Genomic DNA, 25,163 nt, shown 5'->3' on the forward strand with positions numbered 1-25,163 from the left:
AGCAGTGGTTATTATTTTAGTTTGGAAAGATAGCTTCATCATGTTACTAACTGCATTTTTATTAACGACTATTTATAGGGCGGAATGATGAAATTTCTTGCTACGAGTGATTTGGAATTGAGATGAATGACTCTGTTTTTCACTATAATGGGTATTCAAACGGCAAAGAAGACATGTGTTGGTCTCAGGTTATCAAGATCATTGTTTTGTGCCATTCTACCTGTAGCACATCACTGTATAACTGACCGTACGTTGTCCAAGAATTAACCTAGCAGTAACAACCTGGCCACATTATGACCGATTCAGTGTCTAAGAATACATACGAATAATAATCCCCTTGAGATAACATATAATCTCCATTGCTCGTTTAAAGCTACACAAGACACGCAACGGAATACTAAATTATTGCTGCAACCGAGACACAACAATATGGACGAATTCTATTCTCATGACGAGTACCCAAGCAATTACACCGATGTCTCGCTAAACGCCATACACCGGGCTTTTCCTATATTTTTGGCAACAGTCGTTTTCGTCATCGGCATTCCTGCCAACGCACTCGTCATTTACGTGATCATTCGAAACGGACAAATGAAAACCGTTACCAATATATACGTGTTTAATCTCGCGATAACTGATGTTTTATTCATCACGTTTGCTACTCCGATATCAATCGCTTGGTATGTTGAGGCTGATTTTCAATACGGAACAATCTTGTGCAAATTGCAAACTTTTCTGTATCAAACTAACTATGCTGTTACTGTGTTAACGTTAACCATGCTTGCTGTTGATAGAGTGTATGCTGTTGTCTATCCTGTAAAATCGCGGGCTTACAGGTAAGTCATTTATTTTAACATTTATCAATAAACAAATTATTGGTGACACTAATTTGACGCGCGCGTACTCTAAACGTCGTACCATTAATATCAATATTTGTGCGGAAATGTCTTTCTGTGGTGTCACTTATTGACGAAGAACGCTTGCATTCTTGATGATTTATTATAAACTAAATTCACCGTTTTCTGGCTTACATTTTTATCTATTTTTCTCTTACAGTATTTGTGTGTGTTAATATTCGCTTGTTATCATGGTACCTCCAACTACTCATACATATTATTTAACATTTGTTTGTTTTTATCACGTTAATACAGTACAGTAGTATTGCATTTGTATTATTTGTACGTTCTTTTATTACTGTACATAAACCACCTCCATTTAGTTATCATGCCCAATCATTCATTCATTCATGGACAAATAAAATCATCCAACTATCTGGTATGTAATTCATATACTGTAATTTGAATATACAAAATTCATAGTATGTAAAAACACGTAAGGAATAATAATATTGAAACTGGCCCAGACAAGAGATCCTTCCATCTCTCTTTGGGTGCTAAGTAGAATTAGGGCCTACAAACAAAATCCCCATCTCTCTTTAACCCGGTAAACTAATGCTAGACTTTCGATCGTATGTAAGTAAGAGGATGGCACAACTAATATATGATAATACGTGAGAAAGTATAATATGGAAACTGGCCCAGACAAGAGATAGATATATGAATATCCCTCCATCTCTCTTTGGGTGGCTAAGTAGCCCTAGGGCCTAACCTACAAACAAAATTAACAAAGTCTCCATCTCTTTTTAATTAATCAGAAAATGTCATGTTCCGTATGCCTAATTCATTTTGAAAGAAACAATAAAAATAATAGTAATAAATTTGAAAAATTAATTTCCCACGCAATTTATGCAAATAAAATTAATGGTATGTATTGTATCAATTTGTAATAAATAATTGGTATATCGTATTCGGTTAATCTCCCATAACCATCACCCTCACCCCCACCCCCACCAAACTTTCCAACAATACAATAATAATTCGAACCAAACATCTCTAAGGAACGGAGGTCACTATAACAACAATAACATTTATCATGTATAATACCACCAACATTACGAGTGAGAATCAATATCGTAAGGCATGTAATGGACATAACATTTATACGATGATGTGAACAACATAAAGGCAAAAGATTGATGTCATACTCGCAAGCAAATTACAATGTCCTCTAATAAATTTTCACTCAAATATTCTCCCCATGAGCATAGTTCATGTAGTGCCTAAACTAACCCGCTTCTGGTAAAGCCCTGACGTAACATACATACGCGACAATGCCATTGCTAATTAAACTTTACTTGTCCAGGTCGTCGAGAGATAAACGTATAAATCAACGTACAATTAACAAGCTCATGCAATTCCAAACAACTTGATAAGCTCTAAATTAAATTTCAACTTGAACCAAGTAAAATCTTGTAAAGTCTCATTTAAGATTCATTACCGTTACGGCACCCGATTCTCGGTATAATAATAATATATATCTAGATTTCTCCAGTATCACAGGAATATTTCACAATATGTGTTTCACATCTCCTAGAAGTATCATATACCATAACCTAACCTTCATGATACAGGCACCGTATGTGATAAAAATGAGATGCTGTATTACCAAATATTCCTATATAATGATTAGCCTACTTGAATTCTGGTAATTACGGTAAATACTCGTAATTAGTTTGGATTCCAGACGGATTTATGACTTAATATTAGAAACATTTTGGCACATATGTATCGAAAAGCCTACGTAATCAATTCAATTTGGTAATTAATCATTAGATACGTTGCATAATTGTATAATTATATAACAAACCTGTTCTTAATTGATTACCGTATACTGATTTGTTTCTGTTCCTAAAGTATTAGGTGTACCCGTACATCTTTATTTCGAAGATAAATCAAAATAATAAAAACGATCTACAGCCTATGTGGAAACATTTAGGACCCAGTGTTAAATATACAGTTTCACGTGAAGATGTTCCTTTATTAGGAGATTCTCCTTATTAGGAATGTAGGCCTACTGTTTTAAATAATAATATTGGTAAACACAATTATATTATTTTCAGAACCTATAGTAAAGTTTTTAATCATTTACTTTACACTTACCAAAAATACAAAAGATTATTTGAGAACTGAAAATATTTAATTTATGGGTATGTGTTATAATTTTGCAATTTTAATTATCAACAATAATCACTTTTTTTTAAAAATTTCTTCTTTTCTGTTATCTTGTCTTTTTGTATATGTTTTGAAATTAGATGAACAAAAAAAGGAACCTATAGATTATAATGATTTAGCATAATAAATTATTGTATTCATGCTCGAATATTTCTATGAATATCAGTTGCTTATTAAAGTTTACAATAAATATATTATTCTATTTTGGAAATATGCTGCGAACATTATAATGAATTGAAGATTCACAATACCATTATTAGACCTATGCCCTAAGGTTGTCTATTTTTTATGAATAAGATTTTTCTCATTTACAATAAAAAAAAACTTAATTTGAAAATATATCTGCGTAGAAATGTTGTGTTTAACTTTTGTAATTTCTGTTGATATATGTATTTAAACCATTGTCCGCTATTTGTACAATAAACAAATCGTAACAAATACCGATTTTATGACGTTTTTTATGATTAAACTTTGGTTTAATTTCTATTCATTCTAGGACATTAAAAGGTACGGGATTTATGATAATGATGATCTGGATAATGGGTTGTGCGTCGCAGACAGCATGCATCTTTTACACTAGCTCACTGTTTGGACAGTGCGTCGAACTATGGCCATCACTTACCGAAAGACGTATTTTCTACTGTTGTTTGTTCGTATTATTCTACATTATACCAGTAGTTATAAACAGTGTATGTTATACAGTTATAGGCTGCAAACTCTGGCACACGACAACCGAAGGTAGCACATATCGTATCAACCACCCAAAATATGTTACACAGCGTAGAAAAATATCTACAATGATAATGCTAGTCGTACTATGCTTTGCCGTCTGCTGGCTGCCATTCCATGTATTGACACTTCTAGAAAACTTTCATCCTCTACCAGTTTCACAAACGGTTTCCTACCTGAATATTTTTGCACGAATGTTAGCAGTTTGTAACAGTTGCATCGATCCTTTTGTTTACGCATTTGTTAGTATTAACTTTAGAAGATCATTCAAATGTGCCTTCTATACGCTATTTGACAGCGAACACAATCGCAATGTCCAGTTCGCTCCTGACCCAGACGATAAACTATCTCGAGTACAGAAATCATTAACACTCACCTCACGCACACGGAGCTCAAGAAGTTCTGGCAATTTAGCATTGACAAAGGTTGGAAAATCGAATGCTAGTTTGAAGAACGTCAGTGGAAAGTTGGCCATCAGAGAATCTATTGTGTAAAACATATTTAATGTAGTGTAATGACTCAGGTTCATTCGATAAACTATTCCACATACAGTACAGTAAATAGTTGGTACTCACCTCACGTACACGGGAAAATTGACACTCATCAGATGTAGGCTAAATGGAGCAGCTGAAGAAGGTTGGAAAATCGAATCCTAGTTTGAAGATCGTCATCATGGCATCTATTGTGTAAAAATATTAAATTATGAAGTAGAAGATATATTTATTTCGCATACATAAATCATTGGCACTTGCATCACGTAGGCTAATGGACCTTAAGAAGTTCTGACAAGTTAGCATTGGAAAATCGAATCCTACTTTAAAGAACATTACTGGAAAGTTCGCCATCACAGAATCTATTATGTAAAAATGAATTATATTATTGTATATTAGAATATTTATTTAGAATATTTATAATATATGTCTATAATTGTTTAAGTAAATAATATTAAAACTACATTAAAATTATTATATAAAAGATCTATAATTATTTAGAACATTTTTAATAATTATTATGTCGATATTATATAGTTGAATAGGCCTATTTAACAGAATTGTCCACATTACAAGTAGGCCCTAATCGTCTAATATATGCCTATAATAATTGTATAAGTGAATAATATTATTTATTATTTTCACATTAAAATTATTATATAAAAGATCTATAATTATTTAGAACATTTATAATAACTATTATGTCGATATTATATAGTTGAATATGCCTATTAACAGAGTTTTCCACATTACAAGTAATCGTTTAATATATATATATAGGTCTATATTAATTATATTTAAAGTAGACGTGTTTTTGCACAATGTTTAATTATTTTGTTAATCAACCTTTGATGCATGAGTAAATTGTAATGTAAAAAAACATGATCAGTTTGTTTAAGTGATGTAATCAGTGCCCATTTTCGACAAAAACCTATTAGGCCTAGAGGTTAACTCGCTTTTCTCGTGGAAGTCGTGCGTACAAGCATAGTTTTGGTGATGTATGGCAAGCCGAATGTCCAGAACACTTCTCATTGTATAACGATCTCCCACGGACCATATACGTACAATCGTCGCCCGCATACAATGAGAAATTTGCGCGAAATTCGCCCATCATGGAGAAATTTATCTAAATAATTGCTCGACTGTACATCCTGTCAGAAGTGAAAATTAAGCATGCTCATCTTCAGTGTATTCTATCTTTAATAACTTGGGTTTTTTTTTCTCCGAGCTCGTCATCACACATAGGTACATTAAAGATGTATTGTACCTAAAAAACATGAAAAATAAAGATTAATAAATCAGACTTTAAATAGGTCAATTTGCAGTTTTAATAAAGTAAGGCCTAATCACTTCCGAGAAAAAAAACCCCAACAAATAATGTTGTCACTTATAAAATAACATAATAAATCGGTTAAATTCAATCAAAAATCCATTGGCTGGAAGTCAATTTGACCATTTTTTACTTTAAAGATGTATTGTCCCCCTGAAAAAATAATTCTTAACAAATTTGTTGTTGAATATGCCATTTTAATGTAACATAATAGTTATCACTTTGATCAAAAATTGGATCGAAAAAAAATGTATTTACCTGAAAAAACTGTAATTTAAAGAAACAAATGGTCAAATTGGCTGCCAGCCAATGGGTTTTTGGTTGAATTTAACCATTTATTTTGTCATTTTATAAGTGAAAACATTATTTTTTCCGGTTTTTTTTCTACGAAAGTGATTAACTTTATTAAAACTACGTAATAACATATTCAAAGTCTGATTTAATTAATCTTTATTTTTTATGTTTTTGGGGGACAATACATCTTTAAATTACCATTTTTTCAGGTAAATAAATATTTTTTAGACCCAATTTTTGGTCAAAGTGGATAACTGTTATGTGACATTAAAATGGCATATTCAACAACAACAAAATGTTTAAATTATTTTCAGAGGACAATACATCTTTAATTATTCGTATAATGACGTAACGTCATATGTAGTTATGACAATCATTGCTATGCACTGACTGGATTGTTCTCTCGTGGGCACTAATTTATTGAGTACATGACTTTGGAATTTTCCATCGCTGACAGCTGCACAGGTGCACACTCGTCATAAGAAAGCAGACATTTTTAGTTAAACCAGTGTTCAAACTAATGTGTCAAAAAAACATTACTGGCTGTTAGTTACTATCACTCACCATTTGATGTTATACACCACACACATAAATCAAAACAATATTGACGTCACATATAACCCATCACACTACGAATGTATTCTGTTCATAAACAACAAGCATCGAGTCACGTTTCCTATCGATTTTTATAGCTCTTAACCTTAAAGTTACAAATCCTCTATAGAAAGTTCATAAATCTGAAATGAAAATGGTTGGATACGGTTGAAAGATGCACGGGCATACGATAGACCCAGAAAATATATATACATAAATTTAAAACAGTAAACAATTTAAATGGCTTATAGACCTAAAATGAATACTACCTTCAAGCAGTTTTAACCAATTTGATTTTTCTTTTTACGACATAAATACAGTAGATGAATTTGTGAACGTCTGTTAATTGGTAAACACGATCTTTCATCATTCGATTTTTGAAAGGTAATTGCGGCTAAAATCACAATCATAAAGTGTTCTGCTAAGGCCAGGCATGCAACACCATAGACAACGGATACATTAAACGTCTTCAACTGCTTTAAAAGTTGATCGGAAACCATGTTTATTATCAACAACCAAGTCACAATAGTTCAACGTTTTCATTAATTAATCACGTTGTATAACAGTTACCCTAATATAACAATAATAGGCTAAACTAAAAAGGTTGTTAAATCCTTGTATAGATTACTCTAAGTAGTCCGAACCTATCATTTTACAATTTAAAAGTAGCATATTACATAATTTGTTCGTAGATGGGAGAAAAGATTTAAAAACCGTATATGCAATATTAGCCACAGTATCTTGAATAACTAAAAAGAGCAAAGCAAATTGAATATTGACTATTGCAGAATTGTGTCCGTTTTATTGTTTTTTTAAAGCTGCAAAAAGCACACTATTTCAATAAACCGTGTTTTCAATCAATTTGTAAAATCAATACGCTACGAAAAAAATTTTAAACGTCTAAAATGATGCCAGGCTACCATCTGTAACATTACTGGAGAAACTGTATACATCGCGGCAACTCTAATGACGAAAGAGCTGAAGTACACTATAGGCTATAGGACAGGGTACGTTAATACGTTACCAAGTCACGTTTCTTCAGAGATTTAGAACCGCTTTACTATATAATCATCATTTTGATTAGAAAATGTGCTTTCAATAGTGTTATACAGTAACTAGCCAACAATAACCAGACCATTAGGAATTATTGAACATACATAATTCATAAACTTGTTGAAGAACTTAATTTATGAGTTATAAGAACATTCGCTAGGAAACTGTTTATATTGGTTCAATAAATGTACCAATTCCAGGGTCTGAGCTCAAGCCTCGTTCTGTCACCACAAACCAATATTACATCATGCTATAGGCCTAAGCTAACACAGTCCTACAACCAAACATAATTATAGTATTGGTTTTGAGTTTTGCACTCAGATGAAATTGTGTGCGCGTAAAGACCAATTTACACAGACGAGAGGTAACGCTAAGCAGAAAACCACGTAGCTTGTCCCACGTAGAGTATGTATTTCATCAGCGGAAATCGCCCGTCCGCTCCGCGCTTTGTATAAATGGTCTTAAGGAATAACATAGATTCTATATTTGTATTATACTGCTCGTCTTTGTAAATTGGCCTTTACGCGCATGTATTATTGGTTGATACAATATTCAACAAATACCAATAAATTACATACTGCAGCGACATTCATTACATAGCCTAGCTTTATTGCCTACTTGTACAATAGGCCTAATTAGTTTTAACCTCACTCACCTTAATGGTGCACTTTAATCACACCAATCATGTTTATCCTTACTTACAGAAACTATCAACGAATATCGTAAATTCGTTACGTGACGTAATCAATTCGTACCGGCTTACGTCTTATTGAGCTAAAGTTGTTGCATACCCACTTCAATTCTAACGAGATTTTGTAACAAAATGTCAAGTTCTGCATAAATATTTGTGTGCATACATTTGACACACAATCTTTTAACTTCGTAAACTTTTATTTATCATTAATGACCAATAGAAGAGATTGTTTTTTTTTCCACATTTATTAACGTCCAAAAGACAAAAAGTAACAAAAAACAACAATATTTGTTTTTTACCTGTACAGTATTTTGAAAAGTACAACAAACAGGTTTTTGGCGCCCTCTATCAATAGACCAAACACCTGTCCAAGTACTAGAAAATGCAATGCTTTTAAACAACGTTCTAACAACGTTCTAAAAATTATTAATTATCCGAGAAAATGTAAATAAAAGTAAATAAATTGTAACGCATGACATTGTCATTAGGTATTTTCTGTTTCAGTCTCAGCTATCTGTTACGAAAACTTACCAAAATTGCTAAATAATTTATTCAGAGATTCAAATTATGTAACTAAAATTGTCCAGACCATTCGACGTCGTACTGTAGGTAGTTGTTTAGGTAAGTTGTTGGTTCGAATCCCAGCCAGAAGAAAACCCGCCACCTGATCATAGCATTTTTATTAATTTATTTTATTAATAAATAACAAAAAACTTGATTGCACCAACGCCAACTTAATTTATAAAACACTTTTCCATGCTGAACTGAAATTGTCATGTGCTTTTTGTTTAATGTATAAAATATATGTTTAGGTTGTATACCATTAAGAAGATTTAATAAAGTGATTTACGCAGCTGGTGACTTTATTGAGACCTTTAGTAAAAGTAAATCGATTGAAAAGTTAAATAATTTTAGTGGGATGAGCTTTGTATGAAACAAATTAAAATTAAACGAGTGACACTTACTGTATTCAAGTGTCTACGTTTCTAGGTCTCTAACGTAATCAATTTAATTCCATCCTGCCATCATTTCATCACGAATAACTGCTATTAAATTGTAACTTGTCTACCCAGAGTTACGCGGTTAATTCGGTGTTATTAATTCGTCTGTATGCCTATTAAATATATTTAATAGGCATATAGTAAGCCTGTTAAATTGATTCTTTAAAGAAATAGATAAACAGATATTATTGTACCGATATAATATTGATATTGTACAGCTATAATATTGATATTGTAATACTTAAAAAAAAAAATTAGAATACAATTTATGATATATCATTTTTGTAACTAACTTCATCAGCGCGGTCTTCGTACTATTTTGTAATTTCATCTGTTGAAACCAGTTTGAATATCAATTTTGCAATTTCTAATCTAGTTGGTACAATCTTATCACTTTTGAAATGTCATCTAGTGGGTACATTCAGAGAAGAGTGACATTACAATTTTATTTTTCTCTGGCTAGGCCTCACTTATGCCTAGCTCGCTGAGATTTAGGTTACATTGTATTTATGTGTATGTATGTTATATGCGCAATTTTAAATTTCGCAAAGACTTTCTTCCCTGGTTTAATCTTATCCCTTTTGTAATTTATTCTAAATCACTTTTCTAATTTCATTCAGTGAGCAAAAGTCTTGTATACACCTAGTATACATCGCACATCACTTTTACAATAACATACAAGCAATATATATAACCTTTGCAATATTTGCCGCCCTCTGTACAGAATTGGAGCGAGTCGTGTGTATTTAAATAATCTATAACATTTTATTCGTTGACAATGTTGATCAACATTTTCATTAAAAATTCCAGTTCAAACAATCAAAACTTACGTCAGATTAATTATATCAAAGTAATAATGTTTTCCTATTGGTGGATGTTTCTCTCGATGAAGTTGTAATTTAGTAGCGATGCTGAGCTATGTCGTATAGGCTAATGGTAAATTCAATAGCATATTAACCATGCATATATGCAAAGTAATAAAGTATTATCACAAATTATGTAATTTCACAGTAAATTTGTACTGGTTTAAAATGTGTGTCCGCATCCTCATTAAAGTGACCCTTATGTAATATTATGTTTGTTCGAATTTATATGTATCAATTAAAGTATTTCCAACACCTATTTTATATGAAAGATATTTGTTGTATAGGATGAGGATTATACTAATAACCTCTCACATGTTGGCTTGCAAATTTTGTTCAGCTATGTAAAACGGCTTTAAACTATGTATAAATAGATTTAAATTATTGCCAGTTCTTATGCTATGACTTTATCCAAATTCCTTCACTTGCACTGATGAAGGGCTAGTGTTGCCCGAAAGCTCTGCTAACATTTCTGGCTGTTTTACTTTATCGTTTTTATTTAGCTTGTCGCTTTTTTTTTTGTATCTCCATTGAGATCCAGCAACTGATACCCACAGCATTGTCATTTTTCAGTAATTTGCCTTTAGATTAATAGATTTAAACTACGTTAGAAACGAAAGGTGTGAGCAGTACGCTACATCTTGAAGTAACTGTTACTGAAAAAAAAACATTGTGCTATGCTGAAGAGTTAATATAAATGTACAAAGTTAAAAAGGGATTTATCAAGACACTGCATGAGACTTCGATATCTTCGTCTTATCACGCCCTTTCAACTGCCCTCTATATAAATACAAGTCCAGAAAATACGAATCTTCCGAAATCGTTTAAGGTTATTGGTTATCCATAATGATCACTTCCACTTTAAAGAAACTCAATTTAAACAAAAGCCTATAGAAACAGGATTTAAATTGGTAGTATACTTGGCCTAAGTAAATGACAAATATATCGAGTGCATGTAAATTATGCATATTAACCGAGTCAGACCGTTACTTTCTGGCTTTATGACTCAAAAGTATTGGGCAGTGAATTAGTCTAAAGTAGGCCTATAGAAATAACTTCCGGTTTTCTAAGTATATGATACACGCAAAGGTATTTTACTAAGGAGTACTTTTAGCATCAAATGTCAAGTGTGTTGTGTTAAGCTTACATATTTGACTGCAAAGTTGATTAATTGAGATTCGTATTCCATCAATTGCGCGGTATGTGACGTTTTAAAAGAAGTGACGAAGTTACTTCATTAAAGAGATTGAGGATGATCTTTCAACATTGAATCCCAGAGATTAAGGATTTAATATAACACACTCTAACAGATGTCAATCCTACATAATTTCTACCATACAATTATGAAATTCACTTCCTCTCAAAGTTAAGTTCACCAGACATTGTTATAATAAGAGATGTGCATACTGGAAAGGTACGTACGTTGTTTTTTTTTCATACTTGATAGTTATATCTCTAACTATAAGTTTAATCACATTTTTATAGAACCACAAATTATATAACTTTTTAGTAATTTTGATGGTGTATTTTATCCTATGAATTTGTGGAATAGAGACAGAAACACAGCTTGGCATTATACTAGTGATAGGCCTCCAGAAAACATCTTTCCCCGTTGAACAGCATAGATATTTTAAACCCTAGCGGGAATCAAATAAATAGAAAAAATATATATATATAATAAACAATACGTTTCTAATCTTCAAAATATCTTCAAGGTCTTTAATATTACTCAGTAATTTGTTGACATTGCTACACATGTTCATCATTCGGAAAACTTCAATAATACCGCGAACTATGTGTTGCCGGTAGTTCACAGATATGATATGACTTCTATGACCTTCAAACAAATTACATATTTGCTATATATACACTATCACTACTTAGAAGTTACAAATATAATATTCTATTCATAGTTACATTATTCGCTTTCAATAAATAAACAGAAAATGAAGTAAAATGACATTTATAATAGAACAAATTAATACTACCCTATTACCTATATGTTATTGTTTTCTTCCTTTCTTATGAATAATATAGACTCCTAGTTTTGCTTGTTAGAAAAAAATGTTTAAGTGGTTTTTTATTTGTTTTATTAGGCCTATACTAACATTAGAGCAAAGCTTTCTATATCAGATAAAATTGTCTATTGTTTCATTTTATCTACAAAATATCTTTAAAAAAATTCTGCTACGATACATGGAGGTATAAATTAGCCTCAAAGTACGGTACACCGTTTTACTTTTCTTCTGTAACGCTAGCTATCATCTATCAGAGCCATCTGCTGTCTCTATGGGACAAACGCCCTCTATATAGAAAAAGAGCGCCACCAGTAAATACTTCTACATACAAACTTTGGAGATAATGACAAGTTTGTGTTAATATTGGTACTTTTACGAATCATTCATCGGTACACCGTGTTTAGGCTTGAAGATAGCTTTCTGTTACTGTACTGTTTCTAAGCCTCAGAGCAGACGAGTGAAATGTCCTGCTCATATGTGAATATATGCTGTCTCTATGCAAAGCGCCCTCTATATCAAAGAACAGCGCCACCAGTGAGAATAATATACTTTGTATATTATCAAACGTTTTTGTTGCTGTTGGTACTTGGATAGTACGAATCACAAGACATGTATTTAAATTGCATACATGCGATGTATCAAATGATGCGATAATTGTGATTTTGATAAAATATATATAATCTATAAAACACTTTTAGACATTGTATTGTATAATTCCACTCCTAACGGTGTGATGTTCATAGAAAAACAGAACACATGACACACTTTATTGTATTTCTGCTGTACTTTCCTATTTTCTGATAGAAAATGAACATTCGTTGTGGTATGTTTGGGTAAGGTACGGTTTTGTTATAGTAATATGAACGCAATTGTTATTTCTATTTATGGGTTTATTTTCATTATTATTGACTTACATACCCATAGTGATAGAAAACACATGTATGTATATACACATTTTATCAACAGATATTTGTGTATTTCATATTGAGCTCGTACCTATCTTTTATCCAGACCAAACTAAACTTACCAAAAAAAACAAAAAACAAAAAAACAAAACAAACAAAAAACAACGATCGTTATTTACGACTTTGAATATAGGCCTATGTATGCCCCTGATAGTAGTTTTTAATAAAGTATTTAAAAGATTATCCTGTAATTATATCGATAATTTGAAGTGATATTAGAAGCTCATCTTTCTGTTTGCGAAAGGATGAGACTTATTAAAATACACCTTAAGGAATGGTCTCTGGTGTGTTGTTTAAATTTCTTCAATAACAATCTCATTCAAAATAATGGACGGTCTCTGTTATTTATATTAGTATTCTAAACGTCCGGCTTTGAATTAATGATGGAGTCAGTTAAGCGTTCCTGTAATGCTACCGACACTATTATGGTAATAGCATACAACGGCTGAGAAATGCCGATGACTCAAGGCCTACAAGTAGGACTAAAGTTTGTGCAAAAAAAAAGCAAAACAGAAACGTAGACAATTTACAAGAAAATGAACTTCAATCACACCTTACCTCATAAGAAATGTATGACAGCTGAAGATATGTGTGTGTTTATGACGTTAAGCTTTTACATTAAAATACAAAAAGAAAGATCAACCGGCGTTTGAAAATCGTCTTGCAAGGAAGGGATGGCGATAAATATATTAATACGCCATCTGGTTCGCCTGTGACGGCAAATCGATTTTCTGATCACAGATTATACTGGATTTAAAATGTATAAAAGTAGACCTTTATAATGCATAATATTAATATTTTAAAAAAAAGGTTTTGGAGAGATTTAAATGGTGTAGTGTAGTTTATAATATGCAGTTTATCTTTGAAGCAGCCTATTTTCCACGTATAATAAAACTAATTTTAAAGCTCTGTCTACACTATCAAACTAGTTTGACAAAAAAAGTGTGGTGTGCCCAAATATGGTAGTGATATGACCAATATGGCAGTGATATGACATCATCATGTCCATATATGGGCACATCACATTTTTTGTCACATAAAGTTTTATAGGGTGGACGGAGCTTAATTTATATGTTTTGTGTTAAATGAAAGATTTTACTGCCTACTAAAATAAGTCTATGCTAAACAAATTTAGAATATGTCGAAACAATAACGTATGAATACCATTTAAGAAATAAATTTAAAAACATGTTTCGTATAATAGAAATTACACTTTCTCTAGTTAAAACGCATGGCAGGGTAGATTGATTACGCCCTGTTGGAGACATACCTTATTCATCCAGCCAAAGCTATTTCTTCACACAAGTCGATTATCCACTCCTTCATTCCATCCATCCGTTAACAAATGATTTTAAGTAAGTGGTTTTTGTTGTTTTCCTGAGCTTCTGCTGTCGTCATTTTGGAACGGTTTATCAACTATCCGTCAGGCTTCTCACCATTTTAACTCATGTTTCTTTTTCCATTTCCATTTTTGTTGTTAAGCGATTTGATGCTTTGCACAATATTTAAAACTACTTTAATGGTTTAAGATGTGTATTGCATATTTTATGTAAAAAAGATATTGGTATGAATGAATAAGAATACACATAATGATCTAGAAGTATAGCCAATGTTTTTATTTCACTTGTTTCACAAAATATAACAATAATGATAGCAACAAAGTCAATAGTATTCACAATACAAGAAAACCGTAGTATCTACACATGTACAATATCAACAATTACAGCTAAATTTCATTTGGTCTATTTTAGGAACCATGTCAAAATTATTCTACCGAAGTTACTAAATTGTGTTTACTTTTAACCTATTTATACAATCATTTAGCAAGCTGTTTCGGATAATCAAACTAATGAGTACATAAACTTCCATATTGAAACCAATTAAAAACACACGTTAAAAATACACGTACATTATGTAATTACCGCAGTACCTACAATAGAATAGTTTTGACATGATCCTGTAACTTTGGTCCCCACTATGACGCAATTAAGGACACGGACAGCAGACACGAAGTATCGACGCAATGTACCGTAAGAACATCACCTTGCGCGTGACGTCACAAGTGGCGAAAACCGAACACCATTTTTTTGCGTTGCGTACGGTACGTCGCAAAACTGTTGATTCAACTTGTCGTAAGAGAGGGAGCAGAATTTATTGATACGTTGCGTATTCTTCTAGTGGGAACAAAGCTTTAAACAGAAATTACATTAGTTTACTTATAGAATACCTCAACAAAAAAAAGTGTAGACATATAGTCTGTTTGAATTCCATAACTTAACTATTAGATGACGTCTCCTCGTAACGGTTTGCACATAAACCAGGACTGGAAGTCATCGTAACAATGGTTATAGTTTGATTAAATAATAAAACACGTGACTTTGTCAATTCAATTTGGTATTCTCAAACGTGTACTCAAAAATATTTGATTAAGAGTAATATAGATTGGAAATTATATAATATTATGTGATATCAATTCGACGTTCGTTTTGGTTACGGCATAAAACATATTTTAAAAACAAAGAATAAATAAACACCTAAATGTCTGGAGTAATAATTGTTTTCTTATATAAGAACTCTATCCAGGCTGAAATTAGTCAAAATAAATTACGGATGGAATAAATGATTTTATCATTCAAAAACAAATTGATTAATCATACAATAATCATCATATAATTACAGTAAGTTCGATTACCTGTAAGGTACGAATTAAATATTAAAATATTTTAAGGCTAACATTTGATAAAAAATGTCTTAGGTAGCATGGATAAGATTTAAATGCGTCGTCTTATCCTTAATTCCATTAATATTGGTGTGACATAAGTATACTAAAAGAATGTTTAATTTGAATTTAAATTTTTTAATACTCTTAAAAGAGTAATTTCAGCCCATAAATGTCTCAAAAGTGTGATTCAAGTTTTAACATTCCAAATAAAAACTCACAATGATTTCACATATTCACACCAAGTGGCTTGTATCACAGAACTGAGGATAAATAAAATATTTACTATTCTCACTCTACCCCACCCCTATACTTAGAAATTTGCCAATGATAACCATAAGCGGATTCATTCAATTAACCTTCTGGAAGCTTGGTTCCTACTAGTTGACCAATGACAAGCGAGAGTTTGGATGATCCACCATGTTGTAATTGGTCAAATTACTTGCGTTGCGCTTACGAACGTACTTGCATTGTCATCATAGTAGGAACCAAGCGTAAAGGTGGCAATCCTGCGTGTTGTTAAGATAGCCCAGATACATCAGTGCGAGAAATTGTGTTTGTGGAAAACGATTTTCCATACTCTACGAATATTTGTGGCTGTCAATTTACCCTTTTCTTGCCAGAATAATAAAAAGCAAACATAAAAAATTACGAATTGTATATATGAATATATCGATGGATTCCAGAATGTAAATGGAGAGAGGTACTATCAACAGATAATTATTGGTACTCTCTTCTTCATCGTTTGTTGATGGCTTTTACAAAATCCAATGTATTTGATTTATTTTGTTTGTATTATGTATCATACAGTTTGTCTGAAATAAAAGTTGAACTGAATTGAATTAGTGTTCTGTAAAGTAGAACAATCAGTAAGAGTTGAGTAAGAGTTTATTTACCGGAACTCAACCATTGGTGTAATAGTGAATCGTCGACGCTAGTTGCAGCGATAAAATTAACGGTATTGTTAATTATCTTATGTTACTGATATATGCCTATTCTGAACTAGTTTGGCATATTTCTAAACTAGTTTTATGTTGTGTTATAATTCCTTTGGGTGAAGTAAACCACAGCTTTTATTACATTCCTACATTTGTACATCATTTGTATTGTACGATCGAACTTTTAGCATAACAGAGGATACTATGTTAAATTAGTCAACATTCTGTGTACACACCATTATCCTCCCAATGTTCAGCAGGATGGCCCTATAGTTTGGAACTTTGATCTTTTCTTTATTTACAAATACGGTATATACAAATGATTTCAGAGTCCGACGATAGAATTTAATGTAAGTAATGCACAAATTTACATGTTTATTCCAAAAGCAGTCTTTTAACAGAGCTTTATAACAACCAAATGTCAAATGCACCGAGTCGTCACATCTTTCACTTCAAGAATTCATGAACAGAGTAACATTTGTCCCGTACTAGTTTGGTCACAGTCATATTTCTCTGTCATCAATACTATATATATTATTATACATATATGCCTAAACCATATATTTAAAAACGTCTATGTCAGTAGTCGGGTCAGTTAGCCGTGTCGTAGCGATAGTCAACCAAATTTGACGCATAATAGTTTAGATACAGTAGAAAGTTAGATTTCTTCGGAAAACCCTATTAATTTAAACCCTAATCGTTTAACGAATGAGGTAAAATAAAAATAATTGTCATAACACTACGGCAATATAATCCCAATTTAGTGGGCACTCATAAGGGGGACACTTCAACAGGTTCTATTATACACTATTTACCCTATTGTTTGTGTCGGGTCAACGTCATGTCTCGAGTCTGTAGGCGTAAAATATGAATAATTCTTAAAAAGCTTACACTTTTTTGTAGGCCTTTATATCATGATTGCTTTGTTTAACCGTAATAAGATGGAATCATTTGCTTAATAATTTGCTCTACCATGTTTAAATAAGCCACATTTTTCGTATAGCTAGGGAAGTTTTGGGTCTAATCTATAGGTTCAAGACGTCTTTATAATTAAAATCTGTCCTGTTTTAAAAATGTGAATACTACAAACTTATACGTAAAATGAATGGTATTTTACAGTGAATTTACATATAACTAATGTGTATAATAATGGATTACATTTTGTACTGATACCACAAAAACCAAAACCCATCTTTTTATCTTAATTATACACGTGTTTCTGCAGCATTTGCGTGTATTATTTCACTTAAATCTGCTGTGGCTTTGGGCTACCAGATTCATGACGAACGCTTCGTATGCTCGTCAACCGCGTTGCTCTACTTGTAGTATTATATCGTCCAACAACGCTCCTTCGTGAATACATTGTTTTCTCATCGGGATCTCTCTGAACAAAACTCGAGGATCCAAGGCTCAATTTTGACACGCAGGGGAAAGCTCGGTAGAAACAGCGTCTGAAATTCTCGCTGAGAAACGCGTACAGAAATGGGTTAAGCGCGCTATTCATGGCACCCAGAAAACGCCCGGCGCGTGATATAATACGTATCTGATTAAACGATAGATAAGGAAGGTAATTCAACGCGACTAACACGTCGTGAAAGTGATATGTGAACCAGCAGGCCGCGAAACAAATGACAACAATGAGAATCATCACTGCTATCTTTCTACGCATGAACATTTGCGTGGCGACAACTTCAGTGTCACCGTACTGAGGACTAAAACTATGCCACAACAATTTTGCCATTCGTCCGTAACAGACGCCGATAACTACAAGAGGAGCAACGTAGAAAGTTAACGTGTACGAGATATTGTAGTAAGCTTTTGCTTCAGCATGAGGCCACATTTCAATACACATTGTCCACGAACCATCAGGTAATTCAATAGATGTATTATAGATTATGACTGGGACCTGTGTGGTACAGGCAATTAACCAAATACATGCTAAAATCACCACCGAAGACCTCAACGTTCTGAAAAGAAAAAGAGACACATTCGATTAATATACAAAGAGATTAGTAGTAATACAGTTTATTAATATCAATGATACATGTGCTTTCAGTAAATCAACAAATGATATGCAAATTCGCGTTTACACGATAAAAATAAAATATTTGAAAAAAAGAGTGATTCGTGGCGAATCTGGAGCTCGGCGCACCCCAGTGACATTTCGGGAAAAACATACAAACAAGATTCTGAGAGAATGGATAAAATATTAGGCCTACATTATGTTATGTTCTCTCCCTCATTAAACAGTCTTAGATCTACGGCACTTAACGAAGTGTGAGCCCCACTAAAAAGTGTTTAATATTAGATAACATTTTATAGAGGCACTCAGGAAAAACGAAACTGAAGATACTAATGTATCCTGCACAGATTACGGTTCTAAAATATCGTTTGATAACATTTATCACGATTAAATTTATTTACACAATAAAAGAAGAATAAAAAGAAGTAAATTAAGAAGAAAAGAAGAAAAAGAAGAAGAAAAGGAAAAAGAAAAAGGAAGAAAAAGAAAAAAGAAGAAAAATAAAAAAGAAGATGAAGAAAAAAGACCCCCCACCCAATCAAACAATATTGGAGCATGAACCAATTGAGTGATAGTATCATTGGAAGTAAACTGTATATTCTCCATTGATGATCGTCCATTGATTATTTCGCATTTTTACATCTGAACTTTTCGCGTAAATATTTCTAAACATTAATATTGTATATTTTATATATTATGTATTATAATGGTACAATGGTTATTTAAACGATATTCGATGTCCATGGCGTGTTAGAAAAATAATAATGTTATAAATTTGCTTTGAAATAGTTTTAATAGTTTGCCTATTTTTATACTGTATAAACAAAGATTTTGTTGTTCTTTTGTTTCGTTATCTAATTTTAACTTAATGTAGCACTTGGCATTGAACATTTCCAAATGTGTTATTTTTACAATGTTTGTAAAGAATAAAAGTGATAAAATATCTTGTATTTTTGTACATGTGGATGTTGAAAATGAAAACATCTTGAAAATGCCAAATAAACGTCTGAAATTGGACAAATGATGTGCAAGTTTTAATATTGAACAATAAACATAAAGCATGCAAACACGTTGTGAAATTAATTTGATAATAATAAAATATTGGTGTACGCGTTGAATGCCATTGAGGTCAATTTAGATGGATGAGTTTAATTTGGGTTGCTAATGTAATGTATAATATTGCCTACACAATCTTACAAGATATGCCTAATTGAACACGATATGAGAATACAGTACTAATATATAAATATAATTGTTAATATAATAAAGGCGTCTATTAGACATTGGGCGTTGCCAAAGTGACAGCGTGACACAATTCATGCGACAGTCACTGTGAAAGCATGCAAGCACCTAAAGCTAATTTAATAATAAAATAAATATATAGCATTATGTCTTATATTTATAAGGTTAATTGGATTGATGGGTTTAATGTTAATGTACTGTATGACCTACAAAAATACTATAATATTGTTAACAAGTTATAATGTACAGTATACAATGAATAAAACAACCAAAGTTATGCTGGTCTATTTATAGAGACTGTGTACTTTGTTTCATCTGCTCTATCAGATTGTTAGGCCCGTTTGATGCCCTTGCATATACATATCTTTGTCACTACCAATATCTACAGTTTTTTCTAGTTTAATAAGCTCAAGCTCGTAAAACAACAAAGTTGGAAACACTTTTTCAAAGGCGTAAAGATCAGTTCAAGTTTAGTAAAATTATTTTTTGAATTTTTCTACATCTTCCGGTAAGACTAGAATAGAAGATATCAAAGAAGTGGATCAAAGAGGAACTCACTTGTTCCGCAAGTTTGTTTACTTGGTAGGCGTCATTTTAAATAATTTAATCCTCGGCTAATTTACTATTCAATCTACTGTAGTATATATATATCTCTCTTTTTTGAACCTTTTCATATATCAGAAAAATACGAGGAACATTCACATTCACTCTTGAATATTTTTATATAAAAAATCCACTGTAGGCCAACATGTCCGAAAGGTTTACATTGAATCAAAATGAGTAAATCTATCACTTACTTCGTGTGTATCTTTGAATAAGCGTTGAAACGTTACAGCAAAGCAATTTTACAGAAACGTTATCTTTTCAAGTGAAGGAAAGAAACAAACGTTATAAGTTATATACACTAATTTCGTTTGTATCTCTTTATAAAGATAGGTTTAGAGTTATAATGTTGTTGCACATCTTGTGAAAAACGGGGTAAATACAGTATGCAGCTACAGTTACACCTGCTAATTGTACATACAATGATTTGTTTAGCATATTCCACAACGCAAACCATTTTAATTGAATTTGGATTTCGACAATTTTAAAAATTGCCACGGCCATCTAACATACATCATGCAAGGGATGAAATGACATCTAACAAAATAGGGGATTTCACTTCACTTACTTGCGATTTATTAAAGGATTTGTTGGACCAGTTCTTGGGTTTAGTATGTCAGGCTGGTGTCCCCATCTGGAAAAATACATAGCTTAGACCTTAGACCGAAAATATCAAACTTGGGGAGATCACAGTTTTAACTTACGCTATTCTTGCTTAATGTCTATATTTATTATTCATGATTAATAAAGTAATGAAAAGGTGATACAGCTTATAATGATAAAGCTTTAGATATAATATTCTCTTTATTTTGAGCTTTTCTATAAAATATAAAATTATTTAAATTAGGCGTTAATTGCTTTTGTGTGGAAGGAATCACTTTGTGGGGATGTAAATTTATTTTTAGATTGCTATCCGTGCTACCATGCCCATGTTTTTTTATATGTAAATTATATGGAAAGTTATAATAAATAAACAAAATCAAACACGCAATGTTATAATGATAATTAATATTTACGAGACATTAAAAAACAAATTATGGTGATTTGATTTTCTATATATAAAGTTGTATTTTATTATCCTAACTTGCAATTCAAATTGACTTTGTAATTGTTATATACACATTTTAGTTAATGTAAATATATTAATTTATATGTTAAAAACCAATAAAAAATAAACCTACACAATGTTACAATCTTTTATTATACATTTAAAATTTTGCAATCTATTTTTATACTGTATATATTCTATGGATATGCAAATTAAGATTGTCGTTATATATGGCATACATAACAAAATGTGACAGTACTGAAATAATAACATGTTTTTTTAACACAGTTATATGTCTCAACGGATATAGTATCATGAACACTATGAAGTATTCCTAAAGGGTATTAAACCAGTGTACATCCACTTCATCTATGCACACGACACGCATAACAATTGAAATAGAGGCTATAAGTCATGTGGCATACAGTAGGTGACGTCATCTATCATAAAGACAATTATTATTAGTACAGTAGTTACCAAACTCCAAGATTTGTCTAGACTTTTATATGATAAGGCCCTATTAGAATATATACAGTAAGGCCATATTATTGGATTGAAAATAACTAGAGGGTACGCTTGCGCTTGCTACGTATTCATGAAAGAGGACTATCTTTAGTCCTGGACTCTAACTAGTCCAGGACTAGGCATTAGTTCTGGACTATCTTTAGTCCTTAACTAACTATCTTTGATACGGTATTCATGAAACCTGGACTAACTATAGTCCTGGACTAAGCCACAAACAATTAAAACAGCTAGATGGCCCGTGTGTGCGCAACACGTCAATACGCGATCGAATTAAGTTAATTTATTATTATTCATGTCAAAACATGGTTTGAAATTGTGGAGTTGAGTTCTCTCAACAGCGGCAAAATCCAGAGTTTCAAAATAATGGTTTGGATAATTATGATCTTTTGTAGACTAGGCTTTATTCTAATGAGGACTAAGAGTGTTTATTCTTTTCAAAATTTGATTTATCTGAAAACTTTCTAATAAAGGTGTACAAATGTGAAAAATGACCTTATTTGACATTAATGCTCCACGTCGGTGTCTCGCCGTTAACACGATAAACTTGTATCCGAAGGGATTCGAACTGCGAACTCATTTAGATTAAGATGTAATAAACAAACTATCCGTTACATACCTAAAGCTATTCTATAGAGTTCAACTATAGTGAGGAATCAACATTAATGTTGTTGACACTCAAGTTTGATTCGAACTGCGAACTTATTTAAGACGCAATCCATTACATACCTAAAGCTGTTCAACATTAAGGTAAAATGTATTTGTGTTGACACTCATTTTGTTGTTTATGATGCGGAAAGCTTATTAGAAAAAACGAATATTAATTTCAACGGTTTATCTAAAAGGAACATTAAATGCTATATCTGTGAGGTAATTTGTCAAAGACACGTAATAATAGAATGGTAGCTATTACCATGCAACGCAATTAAATGTTAAATCAAGAAACATCGAAACTAATGAAAAGTACTGTACTTGACCTTGGTATTTTAACTTATTATTCTACGTAAGCTGTCATAGTCAATTAATATTCTCATCTACACATTATATTACGGACTCTTTCAGAGCAAATTAATAATGGGAATATATTTTGACAACAAATATTATGCTTTCTTCTTCTGTTTAGTAGAATATACATTTCATTCAATAGCCAACATTATTTAAATTTATCATATTATTAATATTATTATGATTAATATTTGTCTTTTTTGAAGTAAATAAATGTCACGTTGAATTGAATTAAATATAATAATTTTATTAATAAATTAAATAAATTATAGTATTATATATATACTTAATCAATAAATAATAACAGCAGATGTTATATTTGTATTATTTTAATGATGATATACATTTCATTTTTATTTCTCTACTATCTCTCTTATAAATCTTGCAATAAGGGGGGGGGGGGGAAGACACAAATAAAAAAACCCAGAAAAATAAAATAATATAACAAATAAAATAACAGAAAAGGGACAACATGCAAAAGAGTAATTTCTGTTTCATAAAAACATTAATATTGAAATTAGAATAATAAAAAAGGTGAGAAAATATCACAAAAGAAAACAAAAAATGTCATAAGATAAAACATCAGACCTAAAATACTAAATTACATTGAAAGGCATGGTGAATTCGTATACAGTCGGCAGGAGTAAATGCACGTTCGTATATTATTGACCTTCGATGTTCCTAATCACTTTCTTAGTCAACCCATGTATTTATAGAATTAATATTATATTGTATTGATGATTTGCAGCCGCAATTATTTTCAACGCATTGAACAGGTGGGCGCGACTAGTTAAATCCTTAGTTAGTATGATGACACAGGTCGTACATGACTTTGTATTCGACAGTGAGTGTTAAATATTGTAAAGGTTTATATTGTGAATTAACACCAATGGTTTATTCAGTGTCATATCCGACATTTACTACAATATTATTCCTAGTTGTAACAAGTGATGAACATAGGTTATGCTTATAATGAAACAGACTACACTGAAAAAAAAACTAACTACACGTGGCATGCACACTCAAGCGAAATCAGACAAAAGTTGCAAATTTCAAAATTGAGATTTTAACAAATACTGAAACTACATAATCCAAGATTTAAAATACTCAAAAGAATATCTTTATACCGTGTTTATTTCCATATAGATATTACAGTCTAAAGATAGGCTACGGAGAATCGTGATGCGATATTTTCAACCTCCGCTTTTTATTTTTCACCCACTGGGCTAAAACCGAGGGGAAAATGATCCTATAATCGACCGGAAAATGATCCTATAATCGACCGGAAAATGATCCTATAATCAACCAGAAAATGATCCTATAATCAACCAAGCAAGAAAAAAGAATCACTCTGTCATCAGGTTGGTTATTCTGAATAAATATTTCAAATCTCATGAATAATACATTGTTTTCCTTAACAGATAATTGTTCGAAACTCTTCTGTCTTCACTAACTATCTGAGTAAATCGCATTGCGGAAGAAGGAGAACTCGGATGGTCATTGAATGCAACGTTCATTTTTATATACAACAATCATGCATTTAAAAATAACTAATTCGTTTGAAGCATGACGCAAATCATCCTAAGCTCGAATTTGTAATTCCAATTTGTTATCTCCATACTGCTACATACTCGTACGTGTAGCTCGAAATGTTTGCAGAGAACATACATTAGTCTATAGGGCCGAAGCCACCAGGACCGACCTCTTTGACAGAACACAAATTTTAAAGAAGGGTGAAATTCGACTCTGATTCTCTATTAACAATGGTCATCGCTTCGCTCACAACCGCCTCATTTTAATGCTCGTGGCTACGGTCTTGTAATTTACAAATTCTAAATAACAATATTTATATAGTTCCAAATATTTGAGGGAACATAACTGCGGTAGCCTAGGACCGTAGCTACATCTAGGAATACGCTCCGTCATGTTTAAACCTTTCAAAATAATAGTAGGCCTACAG

General features: G+C 31.9%; 2 protein-coding genes across 2 annotated transcripts in view; one reads left to right on the plus strand and one right to left on the minus strand.

The window, feature by feature from the left end:
* Positions 1 to 405: 405 nt before the first annotated feature.
* On the plus strand, positions 406 to 4,550 carry LOC144837841 (G-protein coupled receptor 54-like). Its single transcript, XM_078693119.1, has 2 exons — positions 406 to 836; positions 3,568 to 4,550. Exons 1-2 carry the CDS (start codon positions 430 to 432, stop codon positions 4,292 to 4,294), a joined length of 1,134 nt encoding a protein of 377 aa, XP_078549245.1. The 5' UTR covers positions 406 to 429; the 3' UTR covers positions 4,295 to 4,550.
* A 10,161-nt stretch (positions 4,551 to 14,711) lies between these two features.
* LOC144837031 (allatostatin-A receptor-like) overlaps positions 14,712 to 25,163 on the minus strand; it is a 28,753-nt gene continuing 18,301 nt past the window's right edge. Inside the window, exon 3 of the mRNA XM_078692012.1 lies at positions 14,712 to 18,727. Coding sequence (XP_078548138.1) covers positions 18,007 to 18,727 — 721 coding nt within the window. The 3' untranslated portion in view covers positions 14,712 to 18,006. The remainder of the gene's footprint in view (positions 18,728 to 25,163) is intronic.

Source organism: Antedon bifida, chromosome 3 (assembly GCF_963402885.1).
Source record: "Antedon bifida chromosome 3, ecAntBifi1.1, whole genome shotgun sequence".
NCBI lineage: Eukaryota > Metazoa > Echinodermata > Crinoidea > Comatulida > Antedonidae > Antedon > Antedon bifida.

Coding starts and splice junctions, on each gene's coding strand:
- LOC144837841 (XM_078693119.1), top strand. CDS start 430: ATGGACGAATTCTATTCTCATGACGAGTACCCAAGCAATTACACCGAT. Junction 837..3,567: donor GTAAAATCGCGGGCTTACAG/GTAAGTCATTTA, acceptor TATTCATTCTAG/GACATTAAAAGGTACGGGAT.